This window comes from Corylus avellana, chromosome ca7 (assembly GCF_901000735.1).
Source record: "Corylus avellana chromosome ca7, CavTom2PMs-1.0".
Lineage (NCBI taxonomy): Eukaryota > Viridiplantae > Streptophyta > Magnoliopsida > Fagales > Betulaceae > Corylus > Corylus avellana.
This window is the reverse complement of record NC_081547.1, coordinates 25,348,842-25,365,222: the sequence shown is the minus strand read 5'-3', so window position 1 is coordinate 25,365,222 and position 16,381 is coordinate 25,348,842. Positions and strand designations below refer to the sequence as shown.

The window sequence follows — 16,381 nt, the reverse complement described above, 5'->3', positions numbered from 1 at the left end:
ATGTAAAGGCTTCCTATGACGTCATATGAAGAGCTAGGCGGTTTTGTTTGGTAAAAGCTAGCGGTGCCAACTCAACGGTTTCACTCTCTTCATGCGCGCGCGCGCGCAGCACGTGTAGCCCAAGGTGAGTCGGTGACACTCATCTCACCACCTGCATGTTAATTAGCTTTTTCTCAGCTCGATCACCTTCTTCGATCTCTCTCAAACCATCTTCTCTCCAAGCTCCATGATCACCCTCTCGAGCTCTTCCCTTCGATCTCTGGCAGTACCCAATAGCCCTCCCTCTCCTTCGTCCCACCAAATCAACAACAAAAGCAATATAGCTACAAGCTACGACCACAAGCTCTGTTGGCAAGAAGAGCTCAAAGTACAAGACAAGGATACAGACGACGAATCGTTTCAGAGATTAGTCGACAAGCGATGCGTCGACAACGTGAGAATGCTCGTCGTTGATTCGGTGCAACATGGCAAGACCGGCCGGGCACCCTGGGATGGCGGTTGGGATGGCTGAAGTACTGGGGTATGTTTTGTTCAGGTATGTGATGAGATATAACCCCGGACCCTAAATGGTTTAACCGGGACAGATTTGTTTTAAGTGCTGGCCTGGCCATGCTTGCTTGCTCCACTATGTTTGCCTTCATATCGCTGGGTTTCAATCCCTTCAGGTATATTATTGTATATATGGTGTTTATATTAATGCTTATAACAATTATGTATTAATTTTGCAACAATTAATTAATATTCCTATATTCTCAATATTGAGCTATATATTTCAAATGCCAGTTAGAAGATCGACCTACAAAGGTTGTGTCAGCTTGGGAGTCGTACCCCCAGGTCACCCGGAGAATGTGGTGACAGATGGCGTTGAAGTCACGACAGGTAAATTCTTGCCACAAATGTTAGGTAAAAAAATATTTTTTAAATATTTAACGTAATTCCATACGGAGACGGAGGCAGGAAGTTTTATGGGAGGAGTCCAAAGCAGATTTTTTTTTTTTTTTTTTTTTTTTTCAGCGTGTAATTAACTAGTACTTTTTTCTATTTTTTTTTTCTTCTTTTTCTAATCACTAGTATTTAAATACAATGAGGAATTGAGCTTAGAATTGTGGTATACTCTTCAATTAAAATTTTAAATTCTAACAAACAATATTCTCAATATTTAATAACATAATATCCAAATTACAAGACCACTTAGATTAAGAATTGAGCTTAGAGTACTAATCTCAAAAAGTACAACATGTGTTGAGTTATTTTGCACCTCATCGATTAACATGATATTCTCATAAGTGACACACAATCCAGGATCAAACCCCAATAAACTTTGTGCATTTTTTCTTTTGAAATAGTCAAGTATTGTATTTGACTTTTTCATCATCTACAAATAAATTTACATGATCACTTTGAGTTTTTAGAAAATAAAGAAAAAATATGTGTAGGTTAACAATGAACAAACTCATATGAATAACATAATCATCACATAGACTCTAAGTTAAACATTACACTTTAATCCTATAATTATTATTCTCTTCCTATTCCAATGATCAAGCAACTGACACCAAATTTATAATACTCATATTCACATACAATAATCAATATGATTATATTATGACATATTTGAACCTAAACCCCATAGGCATCAATTTCCATTGAACTCATAAAAGTCTAGGGTTAATTAACGCTTTAAATGTAATTAACACATCCAATTAGCAATCCTAGTGTTCACATACTAAAAACCCTAATTTAATTCATACTATACAAATTAAAGTTTATGTCCATACTATAAACAATAGTGAAATTAAAGCTTTAAACCCATTAATCTAACAACCCGGATCTTAAATTATGCATAGAAATTCACTACACACAAAAGCCCCTAGTTAATTTTAGGAGTTTAGCTTCTTACTAAAATTCTCCCAAATTCGGATCTAATCAAAAATTCTCTAAATCATTATGATTTCAAACTTGAAATTCAATGGGTGGAACAAAAACTCAAAGAGAAACTAGAGATTTCTCAATGACATTAGTTATAAAAACCCATCAAAATAAAACCCATAAAAAATTCTCATACGGCCATACCAAATCAAGAACCAGAAATCCTCACAGAGACGAGATTCAAGATTTACATATATACATAAAGAAAATAACAACAACAAAAAAACACATAAATTTCCAAGTTTCTAAGCCGACAGCCAATCTATGAAGGAAAAAGAAAAAAAATCAACTTTTCATATTCTTAACCAAATTTCCAAGCCAAGCAATAGAAAAATTAACCAAAAGAAAACCCCAAGATTAATCTAAGAAGTAAGAACCAACCGGTAGAGGAGAGTTGAGGGGACCGAGACCTATCAATTTTTTTTTGGGAGAGGGGGGACCAATATAATTTTTTTTTTTTTACTCCTTAAAATATCTTTTTTGAGGAAGTGGGGGGGACCATGGCCCCGGCCAGTCCTCCCTCTCTCTGTCTCTGTTTGTAAGCAACGTCATTGCAAACATGTATTAATTATAGAGACTTTTTGAAAGCTAGCTATAGCAATTTAAATAATCGGTAATATTTTTTTTAGGAAGTGAGAGGAGACCATGGCCCCAGCCGGTCCCCCCCTCCCTCCGTCTCTAATTCCATACAAATCATTTTAAGTTAAGTATATATATAAAAAAGAAATATACCCTATGATCAGAACTAATATATATTATGAAGTGCTAAGAGTAGATTTCGTTTAATATTGTTGATTCAAAGATGATTAGAAAATATTTTCCAATAATCAGTTGTATGGTTAAGAGTACTATTCATGATTAGTTAATAAGGTAGTTTACTTTAGCCAATGATGTTACTGTTAAATCAATTATTCTAAAAACCTAGAGCCATATATGGGAAATGGTAAGTTTAAACAATATTTAATTAACACATTAATATATAATACTTTATCTTCCGTATATATAAGTCTCCCTCAACAAGAAATTATAAGGGAGTCTCAACCCATATAATATCTGAAATTAAGTAAAAATTGTTGAGTTTAGAAAAAAAAAATTTTAAATTTAGTTAGGAAAAAATTAAGAAGTTGAATATCATTAATATATGTTGTCCTTATTGAGAGTTTGCCGATTTATTGATACAGATATTGCATAATGGGTGATGGTTGTGCCGGCCATGGAAGGCATATCTCATGAAGCTGCATCCTTGGCTGCTCACTGGAAGCTTAACAAACTTACACTAATTTATGATGATAATCATAATACCATTGGTCGATGGACACACAAATTTGGCATTTTCTGAAGATATATCTGCACGATTCAAGGCTCTTGGTTGGAATACAGTCACAGTGGAGAACATACACCACAGTATGGATTCGTTCAAGGATGCACTCTCCTATGCTTTCACTGAAAATCAGAAACCAACTTTGATCAGGGTCTGTACACGCATGCCCCACTACACAAATTAAATCATGTTTTGTTTACTTCATCTCATCGCGCATCACCAATTTGGATTTCATGGTCAGTACGCGCATGCCCGAGTACACAAATCATGTTTTGTTTACTTTATCTCGGCATCATCAATGTGGATTTCACTATCGGCCTCTAAAAAGTGATATGTGGCTTAACAATGAGAAACATGCTTTCTTAATAATGTTATTAAAAAGACACATGATATAAATGGAAAGCCTCTCTCTCTCTTTTAATCTAAACAATACGAAGAATAACTTTAAGAGGAGGGAAGATTTAAATTTAGATCTTCCCTCCTTCCTTTTCATGGTAGCAATGCTCGGCGTCTTCTCTGTAGGCTCCAACGGTCTCCATTTTCTGGCGGGTTGCTTTAGATCTAAATCCAACTTTAGTTTCTTCAAACTTAAATCTGATTATTTTCTTCAATCAAGGCGTGTCTTTCGAAGGGATATCTATGATGCCGTGCTTCTCCACTACTACTTGTGGGAGTTTTTGTTTTTGTTTTTTGTTATTGTTGTTGTTGTTTGTTTGTTGTTATTGTTGTTGTTATTTTATGGTCCTAGCCGTTGGGCTGATGACGTGAATAATGCTCCTAGCTTTCGGGTTGAGAGGGGAATGGTTTGGGTATAAGTATTTTGCTCATACCTGAAAAATGGCTTCCTATGCTCTTGGAAGGAGTCTGCGTTAGCAGATCTGTTCTATAATCTGAAGATCGGGCTGGGATAGCGGATGTTTGATGTCATAAATTGGTTTTTCATTGTAAGATCTGTTATGTTTTCAATTTTTTGACGTGTAATCTTTTAGCTTCGGTTATGATCTTGCAGAACTGTATGTTCTGTGATTGTAAGAGCTTTTATGCTCTTAACCACTATTAATGAAATCAGATTGATTTTCCCTCAAAAAAAATAAAAAATAAATAAAAAGACACATGAGAAGCACATGCTATTAAATGAACATATGCTTCTCACGCGTTAAGACACATTTCACTTTTTTAGAGGTTGGTTTTTACAAACTTAGTTGTTGGAACTCCCATAATTTGGCCTTTAAAAAGTGAAATGTCTCTTTTGAGTATGTGAGAAGTATACACTTTTTTATTAGAGTAATGCTATGAACCAACTTTTCATCCGGGTGAAATTGGATAGAAAGTTTTTCCTTTATAAAAGTGGATAGGAGATCACTCCCATAGCATTACTCCACTTTTTGAAAGGAAAATCTTTTCCATCCGATGAAATTTGAGTAGAAAGTTGGTAGCATTACTCCTCTTATTAATGCTATTAAAAAAGTAAACATGTGCTTCTAGCATATAAGAAATATACTATTAAAAAGTAAATATGTGCTTCTTACATGTTAACAGATACATGTATCTTTCTCCAACCTAGTTTGCCTTAAAAATTGACTCATCTTTTAAGCTATTAAAATACATGATATTAGAAAAACGTGTTTTTCACGTATTAAGGACACAATTTATTGTTAGAGGTTGGTTTGTAGGAAAATTCCTGTAAACTAGTTTGTAGCCTTAATCTAATCTATTCAGCTCATTTGATTTTATTTTCCTCTCTTTTTCATCTTTATTTTCCCTCTCCAGGTGAAGACTGTGATAGGGAAATTGTCTGAGAAGGAAGGAACATCAAAAGCTCATCATGGTACCTTCACCAAAGATGATGTGAGAAGAATGAGACAGAAAGTTGATTGGAGTGACCGATCAAGAGCCATTCCATGTTATTCCTATGGTTTACAGGTGCGGGGGTTATTAACTATCGAAATTAGGATGATTTAGACTAGGGGAAAAAGATTCAAGTGCCCATTTTACTGTCACAGGGAGATGCAAATTCAAACAGGCCATGGAGAAAGAATGGAGAAGGAGTGGTACTCTAAGCTTAACTATTACCAAAGTGAATACCCAGAAGAGGCTGCAGAATTTAAAATTCTTCTTAACGGTGGACTAGTTCATGGCTGGGAAAGCTCATTGCCGGTAATTGATTCACAACTTTACAAGAGAAAAGTTAATTGTCTTTGGCAAAATTCAGTGTCAAAATACAGATTGTACGTTGTAAGCTTTAGGCTTAGGGTTGAGTCGGGATCAAAATGTGGTTGAAGAAGCATCTAACTCCAATACTAAAACCCAATACACTCGGTCAAAGTCTTGGTCGATGTTCTATCGATCGATCGAGGTGCTGATATATATCGTATCAAAATTGTGAAGTCCTAAGTGCTCAATTGACCGAGTTTGAGCCTTGGTCGACCGAGACCTGTCACCGAGTGTTTTAATTCTCATCGACTTTGACCTAATACCTTTGCCTTTTATCCTCGATCTCCCTATATAAGCAATTATTGAAGTTTTTCATTGTTCTCAAATAGCCTAAACAGATGAAACCTAGAATTAATATTAAAAAGACAAATGTCCAAAGTAAATAAAATGTACTAACAATGACACAATGTGTTATGTTGTGATCAACAGAAGTGGTCAGCATCAGAGCCAGTGGATGCTACTCGTGGCTACTCGGAGAAGTGCTTAAACCAGCTTGCCAAAGTTCTTTCAGGACTAATTGGTGGAAGTGCAGACCTTGCAAGCTCAAACAAAGCTTATCTACATGAGTACAAAGACTTCAGCCAACCCAACTCCCCATGGGGCCGCAACATCAGGTATGGAGTTCGTGAGCACGCCATGGCTGGAATTTCTAATGGTCTTGCAATATGGCACGTACGGATGCGGTCTGATACCATTTGCAGCCACTTTCCTTACACTTTCCGGCTACACGTGAAGAACTCGATCTTACTCTCCGCATTAAGTCATGCTGGAGTCATCTATATCATGACTCATGACTCAATTGGTCTTGGAGAAGATGGCCCGACTCACCAGCCGGTGGAACAACTTGCCGGCCTTCGAGCGGTGCCACGGCTTCTAGTTTTTAGGCTGCCCGTTGGCAACGAGACTGCCGGAGCTTACAAAGTGGCTGTTGCCTGTTGCAAATAGAGATGTTCCTAGTCTTATGGCATTATCAAGGCAAAAAGTGGCAGCACACTTGGAAGGAACTACAGCAAGTGGAGTTGAAAGAGGTGGATACATTGTTAGTGATAATTCTGGAAAATATTTGCCGGAAATAATATTGATTGGTATCGGATCTGAGCTATGCCTTTGTGAGGGGTGCGCCAAGACGTTGAGGAAAGAAGGGAGGCGAGTGAGGGTGCGGTTTCACTTGTTTCATGTATTGCCGGCGAGAGTTTCCAAGCGTGTCGGCGGGTCGCTGATGGGTTGGAGGGAGTCTGTGGGAGGACAAGGGGTGGTGATTGGGGTGGAGGAATTTGGAGCTAGTGGGGCTTATTTAGACACATTCAACAAGTTTGGTTTTACCCAAGAAAATGTTACTAGGATTGCCAAGTCATTGTTTAGAGAATAAGAAGTTCTTATAATGGATTTTTTTTTTTCTTCTAAAATTTTTTATCTGCCAATCCAGCTTATAAATGTTTAAGACCTCCTTGCTGCAAATTAACTTTTAGTGTGCATTGAGATTTCCCCTTCAAAATGAACCAACATTCGGAAGTTTTATTGATATACATGTTGGATATTGTTAGAACAATACTCTTCAGACCGACAAACCGGAGTCCGTCTATCAGTAGTTAAGTTAGTCTTTTGCGAGAGAGAAATCAAATGAAGAGAGGAAGAGGCATAAAAATACATGAGACTTTGTTGTTTGGAGATCGGGTCTCTTTTATAGTGAGAAGATCCTGTATATGACATTTAATTTGGATGCTTCTCCCGTGGCAATCTCAAATTTCTTTGACTATTGTCTTGTAGTGGACTATTTTAGTGAGTCTTTTATATTAAATGGGCTTTGAATTTGGGCATTAATTATACTCAGGTTGCTAGATCATATCCAACAGGGCAACTTAGCTCAACGAATACATTTAAAATCAATTTAATTATGGGTATAAATCTTTTTACTTCTTTTTTTTTTTTTTTTTTTCATTCTTTCATATATATAGAATAATTGTCATCAGGTATGAGAGGTTGAATTGCACATTAAAATTAAAATGGAAGGACTCAAAAGTATTTGCAACTATTAAATTATTCAATTAGTGAATTATCCACAAATCAATGTGTATTTTAGAAGACTATATTTTATTTAGGAGTGTTGTTAGAATAAATTAGGTTAGTAAGTAATACTACCCCTAGCCTACACCTCCTAATATAAGACTGGATCCCAAAAAGACTCAAAGAAAATCTTTTATCGATCGGTTCATGCAAATCCATATGTAAAGAGATAAATAAATCGAAAAAAATTTCACGATCTTATTGACCTCACCATGAATTTTTATTTTTATTTTTATTTTTTTTGAAAAGTTCTTATTTTAATTGAATTAAATGGATCGAGTAGTTGGATTATAGTCTCTTACCATAAAAATGGCAGCACCAATTGACTTTTCATGGGTTAAATCTCAACCTCATGTCCTCATATTTTTGTTCCAAGCCACTTAAAATGTGTGGAGCAGCATAACTCATGCTCATCAACGTGCAAGCATTTGCCCTTTATAACATGCATGTAAATCCGAAAGCAAGCATCCCAACTTAATTTCTTCGTCGATCCTCATCATTTTATTTAGAACAAAAGATAAGCAAGCAATTAATATTTAAGATGGCCGCCAAGAACATCAAAACCATTGCCATGCTCTTCATCTCCTTGCTGGTTGTGATGCAATGTGCCAAAGTGAGTGAAGGGCAATCGGCATGTGCTGATGGATGCAAGCCCGTATGCTTGAAAGAGCAAGGCTCAACCGCGGCTGGATGTGATAGGGCCTGCGATGATTATTGCAAACAAGTTTCTGGAGAACGCGGTGGGGGCTGATTTTATTCTTAAAAAACTTATAATTAGTTACAATATTACCTAGTACTAGTTTCATTAATCATGTCCGGTGATTAATGTTTTTGCCAATAAAGACTTTAGTACGTAATTTACTTATATTGGTCCATTTCATTTTTACTACTACTATATATGATCATGTAATCTCTTATATGAATTGAAGCCATTGAGCCGATCGATCAATAAAAGATACGAGAAGATTTTTCTAATTGTTGTTTTGAGAAGTGTTATTTATGAATGTATATATAATACGTACGTTTTGTGTTCTTGGAAAGTTAACATTTTTACTAAAACTGTAATTGTACGTGTCTGCATTAAGAGATGATAGGGGCTCAACTGAGCCCCATCTAAGACCAAATTTTTACTTACGTGCATGACACAAAGTCACATAAGAGTTGTGTCAAGTTTAAAATTGAAATTTCAAAAAAAGACAAAAATCAAAACATATGTCCACAAAAATTGGGTCTTAAATGGGGCTCAGTTGAGCCCCTATCACATCTCCTGCATTAATTATGTGTGATTGCTTAACAACTTAAGACAAGAAAATGTGTGTGAAAACCCCTCTAAATTTATTTATTTTTATTATTATTTTTTTTCTGAGTTTGTCCCCCTAAATTTAATTGTTTATCTTAAAAGATCTCCCTCTTCCCCCAATCTCAAGTCTAGCTTGGTTCTGCCCATGTGGCAGAACATGTTTGGCAACAAGCAGGTTGAATTGACACCCTATTATAATTTTCTAAAAATTAACTCTATATATAGTAACACTCAAACTGTTTAAAATTTATCCATTTTGTTAGGTTTTAAGTGTTGGTACGTAAATTCGGTGTTCAAATATATATGTTTGGTTGTAAGTTGTAGGTCTATGGTACGTTAAGGGTACGTTTGGGATTGCGATTTTGCAAGAATAATTTGTGTTTTTAAAAGATATCACAAAATATAAGACGTTTGACATTGTAATTTAAAAATCACTTATTTTAAAATAGGAAAAAAATCTGCGATTTCTATAAGTAAGTTAGGAGATGCTTATTTGAAAAAACGCAAATTTAAACCAAAATCACAATTTTGCATAACAAATATTTGATAAAAAATTATTTTTTAACATGTTTTACTAAACGCCTTTGCGATTATAAAAAAGTTACGATTTCAAAAGTACAATTTTTAAAATCACACTTATTGAAACCGCAATTCCAAACCGACCCTAAATCGGTGTAAAAGTTGATCAAAGACAAAAAAATTCAGATTTATCAATGCAGTCCAACATAGACCTAATCAAAGTAAAATTACCTTATCTTTTGATTATGGAGTAATTGCGTTTCATTTTTATTTTTATTTTTTTTCAATATACCATTAACGATGACATGTATATCATCTCTAAAATTCTCATCATTGATATGCGGTTAATTGTTTTTAGATGCACCATCCACGACCACACCTTGTTGTCGCTGCAAATATATTGCTATTAATTAGCGTTTCAATATATATATACATATATATATATATATACCATCAACATTTATGTTGTCAGTAATGGGTTTCTAAAACTTTAATCCCTAATATATAGATTCGTGCAATAACTTGCGTGAGAAAAAACAATCAAACACGTTGTTTGTTACTCACCCGCGCCCCCCCCCACCCAAAACACGTTCATTTTGCACGTTGCCTATTTGATAATACTCCCCAATGACCTTTATTTAGAACATATAAACCTTCATCTGTTAAAATGTGTGGAGCAGCAAGCAACACTCTTTCTTAACAGGTATATATATATATTGTGAATCCAAGAGCACCCCAACAAATTAAAAGATTAATTTAAGCAGTATATGAAGATGGGCATGAAGATGATAAAAGCCATTGGCATGCTCTTCGTGGTTGTGATGGCATGTACTGCCAACGTGAGTAGTAGCGAAGAGCTATCGGAGTGTGCCAAAGAATGCGTATCCTCATGCTTGCGTCAAGTGGATACCCCAACCATTTCTGCATGTGAAAACGCCTGCGAACCTAATTGTCAACAAATTTCTGGAAGGAGCAGTGCTATTCCTTGGGGATAGCCCTGATCATCTTAATTAAGTGATCAACGCCATTAATTACTCAAATATTATATATTTCTTAATTTTTATCTACGTAAAATAGCTACTAGTTTCATGGTGATGGGTGTATGTTTTGCCAATAAAGAGTATATAATGAGCCTTTCGATTGGCTTATTAATGGGAATTAACCTGTTCACATTGTATATATAAGTAAAGAGTTACAATTGTAATCAAGTTTGACAAACTCAAACTTGATACAAATTAGGAGAACTAATACAATACAAACAAGCAGAACAAATACAACTAAAACACAAATACAACGAGAACACTAAAAGGAAAAGATAAAAACAACTATAAGGATAATACTAGTGAGTGGTTCTGTTTGGATTCAAAGAGTGAATCCAAAATAGATTCTGTTAGTTCCTTAACAGTTTAAAAGTCTGTTTGAGATTGTGTTTGAGAAATAGAGTTTTTAAGTCAAAAAGAGCTTTTGGCCAAAAACTTCATTTTTGAGCTTTTGCCAAAAGTGTTTTTTTGGCTATTTTTAGGCTTTTTTGACCCTTAAAAGCGCTTTTAATTTTTTTACCAAATGCGTATATTTTTTTTCAAACGGGTTTTTTGAGTGTTAAAAGTACTTTTAGGTCCATCAAACGCAATCTAAGCATTATATTGGTCCAACCTCAAAAGCAGGCAACTCTCTCTCTCTTTCTTTCTCTGTTTTTTTTTTTTTTTTGGTATTAATCAGATTCAAAACTGGGCTTAATGGTACTATGGAAACTCGACTTCATAAAGATGGTAAGTGACAAACATAAACTTGAATAATCTGAAAATCCTCCTCAATTTATCTCATTGCAAAGGAATTTCAAAACCTTAACCGGTTTCCACTTTTATCCACTTTTATCAGATTGGTTGGGGTGTCGGGTTAGCCGGGTTCAAGCGGATTTTGCCCTCCCCTAAAAACAACAGTGTACTATGTACTTTTTATCATCATATGGACCCATCAAATCAATCATCATTATTTGCATAAAACCCCACCAATTTTCTTGTTGGTCCCATTAGTTACTTTCCGAGATAAGGTAGCATACCAGCACAACATTTTATGTTGACTTACGGTAGATTAAACTAGTTGAAATAAATAAAGGCTAATGCATGTTTAATCAAAATATTCAATCTAATTTGTTGTTAAAAAATTAATAATTTTTTTTAATATTAAAATAAACAATAAAGATTGTAAGATTAAGAAAAAAGTTTTAATTATTTATTTTTTTCACCCGAGGCAATCTTCATCCTTTGATTTTGCTCAAAGATCTTCAATAATTTCTTCATTGAAAGTAAGTCAAACTAGTTTTACTATTGTAGACTTTGTAGTATGCTTTAACAAGCGATGAGACTTACATGTAGCTACGTGTCGGGTTCGAATTGGAATAAGGCGAATTTGGCATTCAAGTTATCACCTTTCAACTAATATAAGATTTGAATTATTAAATTTAATCAAAAATACAAAATAATGAAAGAATTTTTAAATTTTGTTTAAAATTACAATTTTGACCTGCAACATCTCATGAGATAGAGGCATAATCCAAAGGGTTGATACAGTGCCACGTGAACCTTAAATGGGAAATAAAAATAATTTTAGAAAAGTTATTGGAGAACTGCAACTTCTAAAATTACTATTGAACTTATAATTAATTATTATTAAATTTTAATGAAATAACAATTTTAAATCCTACGAAAGAATCATCAAAATTCTATATATCTGCAATCTTGATCATCACCGGATAAGGTAGTAACGTACCCCTGTTTCACACCTTAGACGTCCCTATCTTGATACTTCAGATACCGCTTGAGCTAACATGCGCCACTGGGTGTACAATACGCCCAACTTTGCTTAGCTACGCTTCACCCATCAAAACCCGACAGCAATCGTACGGCCAAGGAACCGAGCGACCTAAGCGGTGCGCTATGCCCCCACGGGGTAATTTAGCTCCACCGCTACAGAGAATGCTATATTGCGCCGGCTAAGAATGTTGCTCAAAACCTAGACAAAACCCCCCTTTCCGTCCTCCTCTCTCTCTCTCGCTGGTGCTTTTAAAGGTCAATCATATACACTACTCATCGCTGTTTCAGGTTCTATTGCTTATTTTGTTTACTCAATTGCCCTTACATTTCTGCTATTTCATTAATTTCTATGCTTAATGTGGTTTGAATCACAACAAACCCATGTGCAATTTCCCCAAATGATTTCAATCTAGGGTTTCAATCCTTAATACTCGTTTGTAATCTGAACGAAAGTAATTGTATATGATTGAGTACTCCTATATGATATATACTATTAAATTTGTAGTATATTGATTGTGAATCTTGGTTGTAATGGGTAATGTTGAAATACCCAATTGGCTAAAAGGGTTGCCATCGGCACCTGAGTTTCGCCCAACGGACACTGAATTCGCTGACCCAATTGCCTATATATCAAAAATCGAGAAGGAAGCTAGTGCTTTTGGTATTTGTAAGATAATCCCACCATTGCCTAAACCTTCTAAAAGATATGTATTTTGCAACTTAAACAAGTCACTTTCAAAGTGCCCGGAATTGGGTTCTGATGTAAATACGTCGGGTGTTTGTTCTTCGCCGAAAATGAGTTCTGGGGATTGTGGTAATGAGGCGGAGGTCCGGGCTGTTTTTACTACAAGGCACCAAGAATTGGGTCAGACTGTGAAGAGAACAAAAGGGGTGGTGCAAAATCTGCAGTTGGGTGTTCATAAGCAAGTATGGCAAAGTGGAGAGATTTATACATTGGAACAGTTTGAATCCAAGTCAAAGGCTTTTGCACGGAGCATATTGGGAACGATTAAGGAGGTTTCACCATTAGTTATAGAAGCAATGTTTTGGAAGGCAGCTTCTGAGAAGCCTATATATGTAGAGTATGCAAATGATGTTCCTGGGTCTGGGTTCGGCGAACCGGAGGGCCAGGTTCGCTATTTTCACAGGAGGAGGAGGAAGAGGAATTTTTACCAGAGGAATAAAGAGACATCTGATTGCAAGAAAGATGTGATAGATAGTGTAACGGATTCCCCTAATAATGAGATCAAAGATTCTTCTGCCAAAAATGAACCAAATATGTCTTTGGAGACACCGAAGCCATCTTCTACTTCCTCAATATTGTCAGATGAAACTTCACATTGTTCTAGGCGAAAGAGTTCAAATGCTAGTAATGAGATGGAAGGTACTGCAGGTTGGAAGCTGTCAAACAGTCCGTGGAACTTACAAGCCATTGCTCGTTCACCTGGCTCACTTACGCGATTCATGCCAGATGATATTCCAGGTGTTACTTCTCCTATGGTCTACATTGGTATGCTTTTCAGCTGGTTTGCTTGGCACGTTGAAGATCATGAGCTTCACAGCATGAATTTTCTTCACACTGGCTCACCAAAGACTTGGTATGCTGTCCCCGGAGATTATGCATTTGCGTTTGAGGAAGTCATTTGCTGTGAGGCTTATGGTGGCAGTATTGATCATTTAGGTATGTGAACTTTCTTAGTGTATGATTATTTTATAAAATGTTTTGGGAGTTCAAAACTCTAGTTCAATCTTGCCAAATATTTTCTTGTAGTGTTAATTTTGGGTGTTCTTGTATGCACATACCAAAATAGTTTAATACAGAAGGCTATATCTCTATATTATATAAAGATGGAGAGGAGTCTGCTGTTTGTATAGTGACAGGCGTCTTTGTTTCTGCTGGCATTACCTGTCTTGCATGGCTGCCTGTTAATAGATATAACTGAATTCTGCATATGTATGCCTCAACATTATGTCCATGTGATATCACAGCAAGCGCAAGTTGCTGACTTGGGATGACTACAATAGCTTTCAAAAGATGACCCACTGCAGAAACAGAAATTCTTTTGCCATTAATATGTTGAAGCATTTCTAGTGCATGTTTCACCTTTAAATGTGATTGTATTTTGTTCATTATATTGCATTTAGCCAGGATGTTTATCTTTTCCATGGAATATATAATGTCTGTGACTGATATTCCCATTTTTTTTTTCTTTTTTCAATTGATTATTCCCTGTGATAGCCTTATTAATGCTTAAACAATAGTAAATGATTTGTTTTCTTTTTCACCCTTTGAAAAAATGTTGCTTTGTGGATCTCTGCTGCTTAACTATTGGTTGCTACTAATATATATTGTGTTCATTTATGCCCATTTACTCATCTGTTGTGGAAATAGGGTTTTCAGTTTTTAGAATTTTCCCAGTATGTATTATTTTGGTGAGTACCTAAAATTTTCTAACCAATGTTTACTCTAGGTTTAGTGTAGGGGTGGCATTGAATGCCTGGGGATATAAAAATATCCCAAATGATAGTGTGTTTGTCCATGGTGTCGGACTAGTCAATTCTCTGATTGAATTGGATTATGGTAAAAAGAAAACAGATAAAGAAAACCTGCTATCGGAGTCAAACTGATGATAATTGCATTTCAAAATTGTGCTCTGACCTCTGATTGAGCATGCTCAAAAAACAGAAACTGTACATGCATAGAAATTTAGTAAACTTCTGGGGTCTTAGCCATTCAGTGTTGATTCTTACTTATTCATAATTAATATCAATATTTTTTAATGAATATAATTAATATCAATATAAAAAGAATATAGAATAGAATTTCAAATATATACCCCAAAGAAGTACCTTGCTGAAACAAAATTCAATTAGGTTGTCCCAAATTGGACCTGCCACTTGCAGGGAAGGTGATTTTGTAAGTAAATGAAGATGGTGAAGCATTATCAAAACTTGGTCCCACAAGTAATTTTGATTTTCTGGAAATTTTAAAAAAGAATCTTTTATTTGCAATTGTGTCCCGATTTGATTGGGATTTACTGTCCAAAAATTGACATTTCTTAGTGTGAACACTTCTTATTATTTTATTCTAAGTTGACTTTCTTTCAATCTGAATTAGTTTGTTGTGATTTCTTCCATAGCATTTTTGTAACTCTGGTCCAGTTTCTCTTATCTCCAGCTGCTCTCTCGTTATTGGGCGAGAAAACAACTCTTCTATCACCTGAGGTAGTTGTTGCATCAGGCATGCCTTGTTGTAGGTAGGTTTCTTCCATTCTATTTCATTAAGATCTTTCTGGTTCTTTAGCATCTGAAAATCTATGTAAAGATTATACTTTTCTGTAGTTAAAAATGTTTTAGGCATGATTTGTGGTGCTGTGAATGGTATTGTTGTTTCTGATGATTTCCTTGTTGAAGTTCTATTCATGACTATTTCTGGTTTTTCCTTTAGGTTAATACAGAACCCTGGTGAATTTGTTGTGACTTTTCCAAGGGCTTACCATGTGGGATTCAGCCACGGTAATTGCTTTATAGTTTGCATATTTTCAAGATTTTTTTGGAGTATATGATTGTTTTAACTTAGAAGCTCCTGCCCTGAAGATACTGCTCTTAATGTGTTGAAGGCATAGCATCTGCCAATTGCTCATGGAAATACTTCATGTTAATCCAAGACTCAACTAAGAAGATGGATATGTCCAAAATAGGAAAGAACACTTTCTTTATGAGCAAGGACCATTTTGGCTTGCAAATGTGTAGTTGGCCTTAAATATTCAAAAGAAGTTATAGGGTACCTTCCAAGTCTTCTGCCAAATGACTTAGTTGTATGGTTATGAGAAATGGTCGGGTGCTATAAGCAAACTCCTTTTTCTGCAAGGCCATCGGTAATTCATTTTTGTAATGGCTGATGTATTATTAGTGTTATATATACGAACTGCAAAAAGAACATTAAACAAGATTACAGAAGAAAGACGAGTGACAGGGGCACCCCCTTTGTAAGCAAAATATTATTGCTTCAAACTTATATATATATATATATAAACTCAGGTGCCAATTCGATTAATTGCCTACCTAATGAATTTCCACAATATTCACAAATTATTTATTAGACGAAAAACTCTCATACTCTGCATGTATAATAGCTCCCCTTAATATAAGGATTTCTCTGAGTCTTTCAATTGATCACTATAGCCTTTCTTTATGTAAACTAGGTTTTAATTGTGGGGA

The 16,381-nt window shown here is 35.4% G+C and overlaps 1 protein-coding gene and 1 pseudogene across 1 annotated transcript in view; both read left to right on the top strand.

The window, feature by feature from the left end:
- Positions 1–6,833, top strand: part of LOC132188055 (transketolase, chloroplastic-like) — a 7,885-nt pseudogene extending 1,052 nt beyond the window's left edge.
- Positions 6,834–12,224: 5,391 nt separating this feature from the next.
- Positions 12,225–16,381, top strand: part of LOC132188054 (lysine-specific demethylase ELF6-like) — a 4,724-nt gene continuing 567 nt past the window's right edge. The window contains exons 1-4 of the mRNA XM_059602467.1: positions 12,225–13,841; positions 15,339–15,417; positions 15,609–15,676; positions 16,366–16,374. Of these exons, the coding sequence (XP_059458450.1) occupies positions 12,692–13,841; positions 15,339–15,417; positions 15,609–15,676; positions 16,366–16,374 (1,306 nt within the window). The 5' untranslated portion in view covers positions 12,225–12,691. The remainder of the gene's footprint in view (positions 13,842–15,338; positions 15,418–15,608; positions 15,677–16,365; positions 16,375–16,381) is intronic.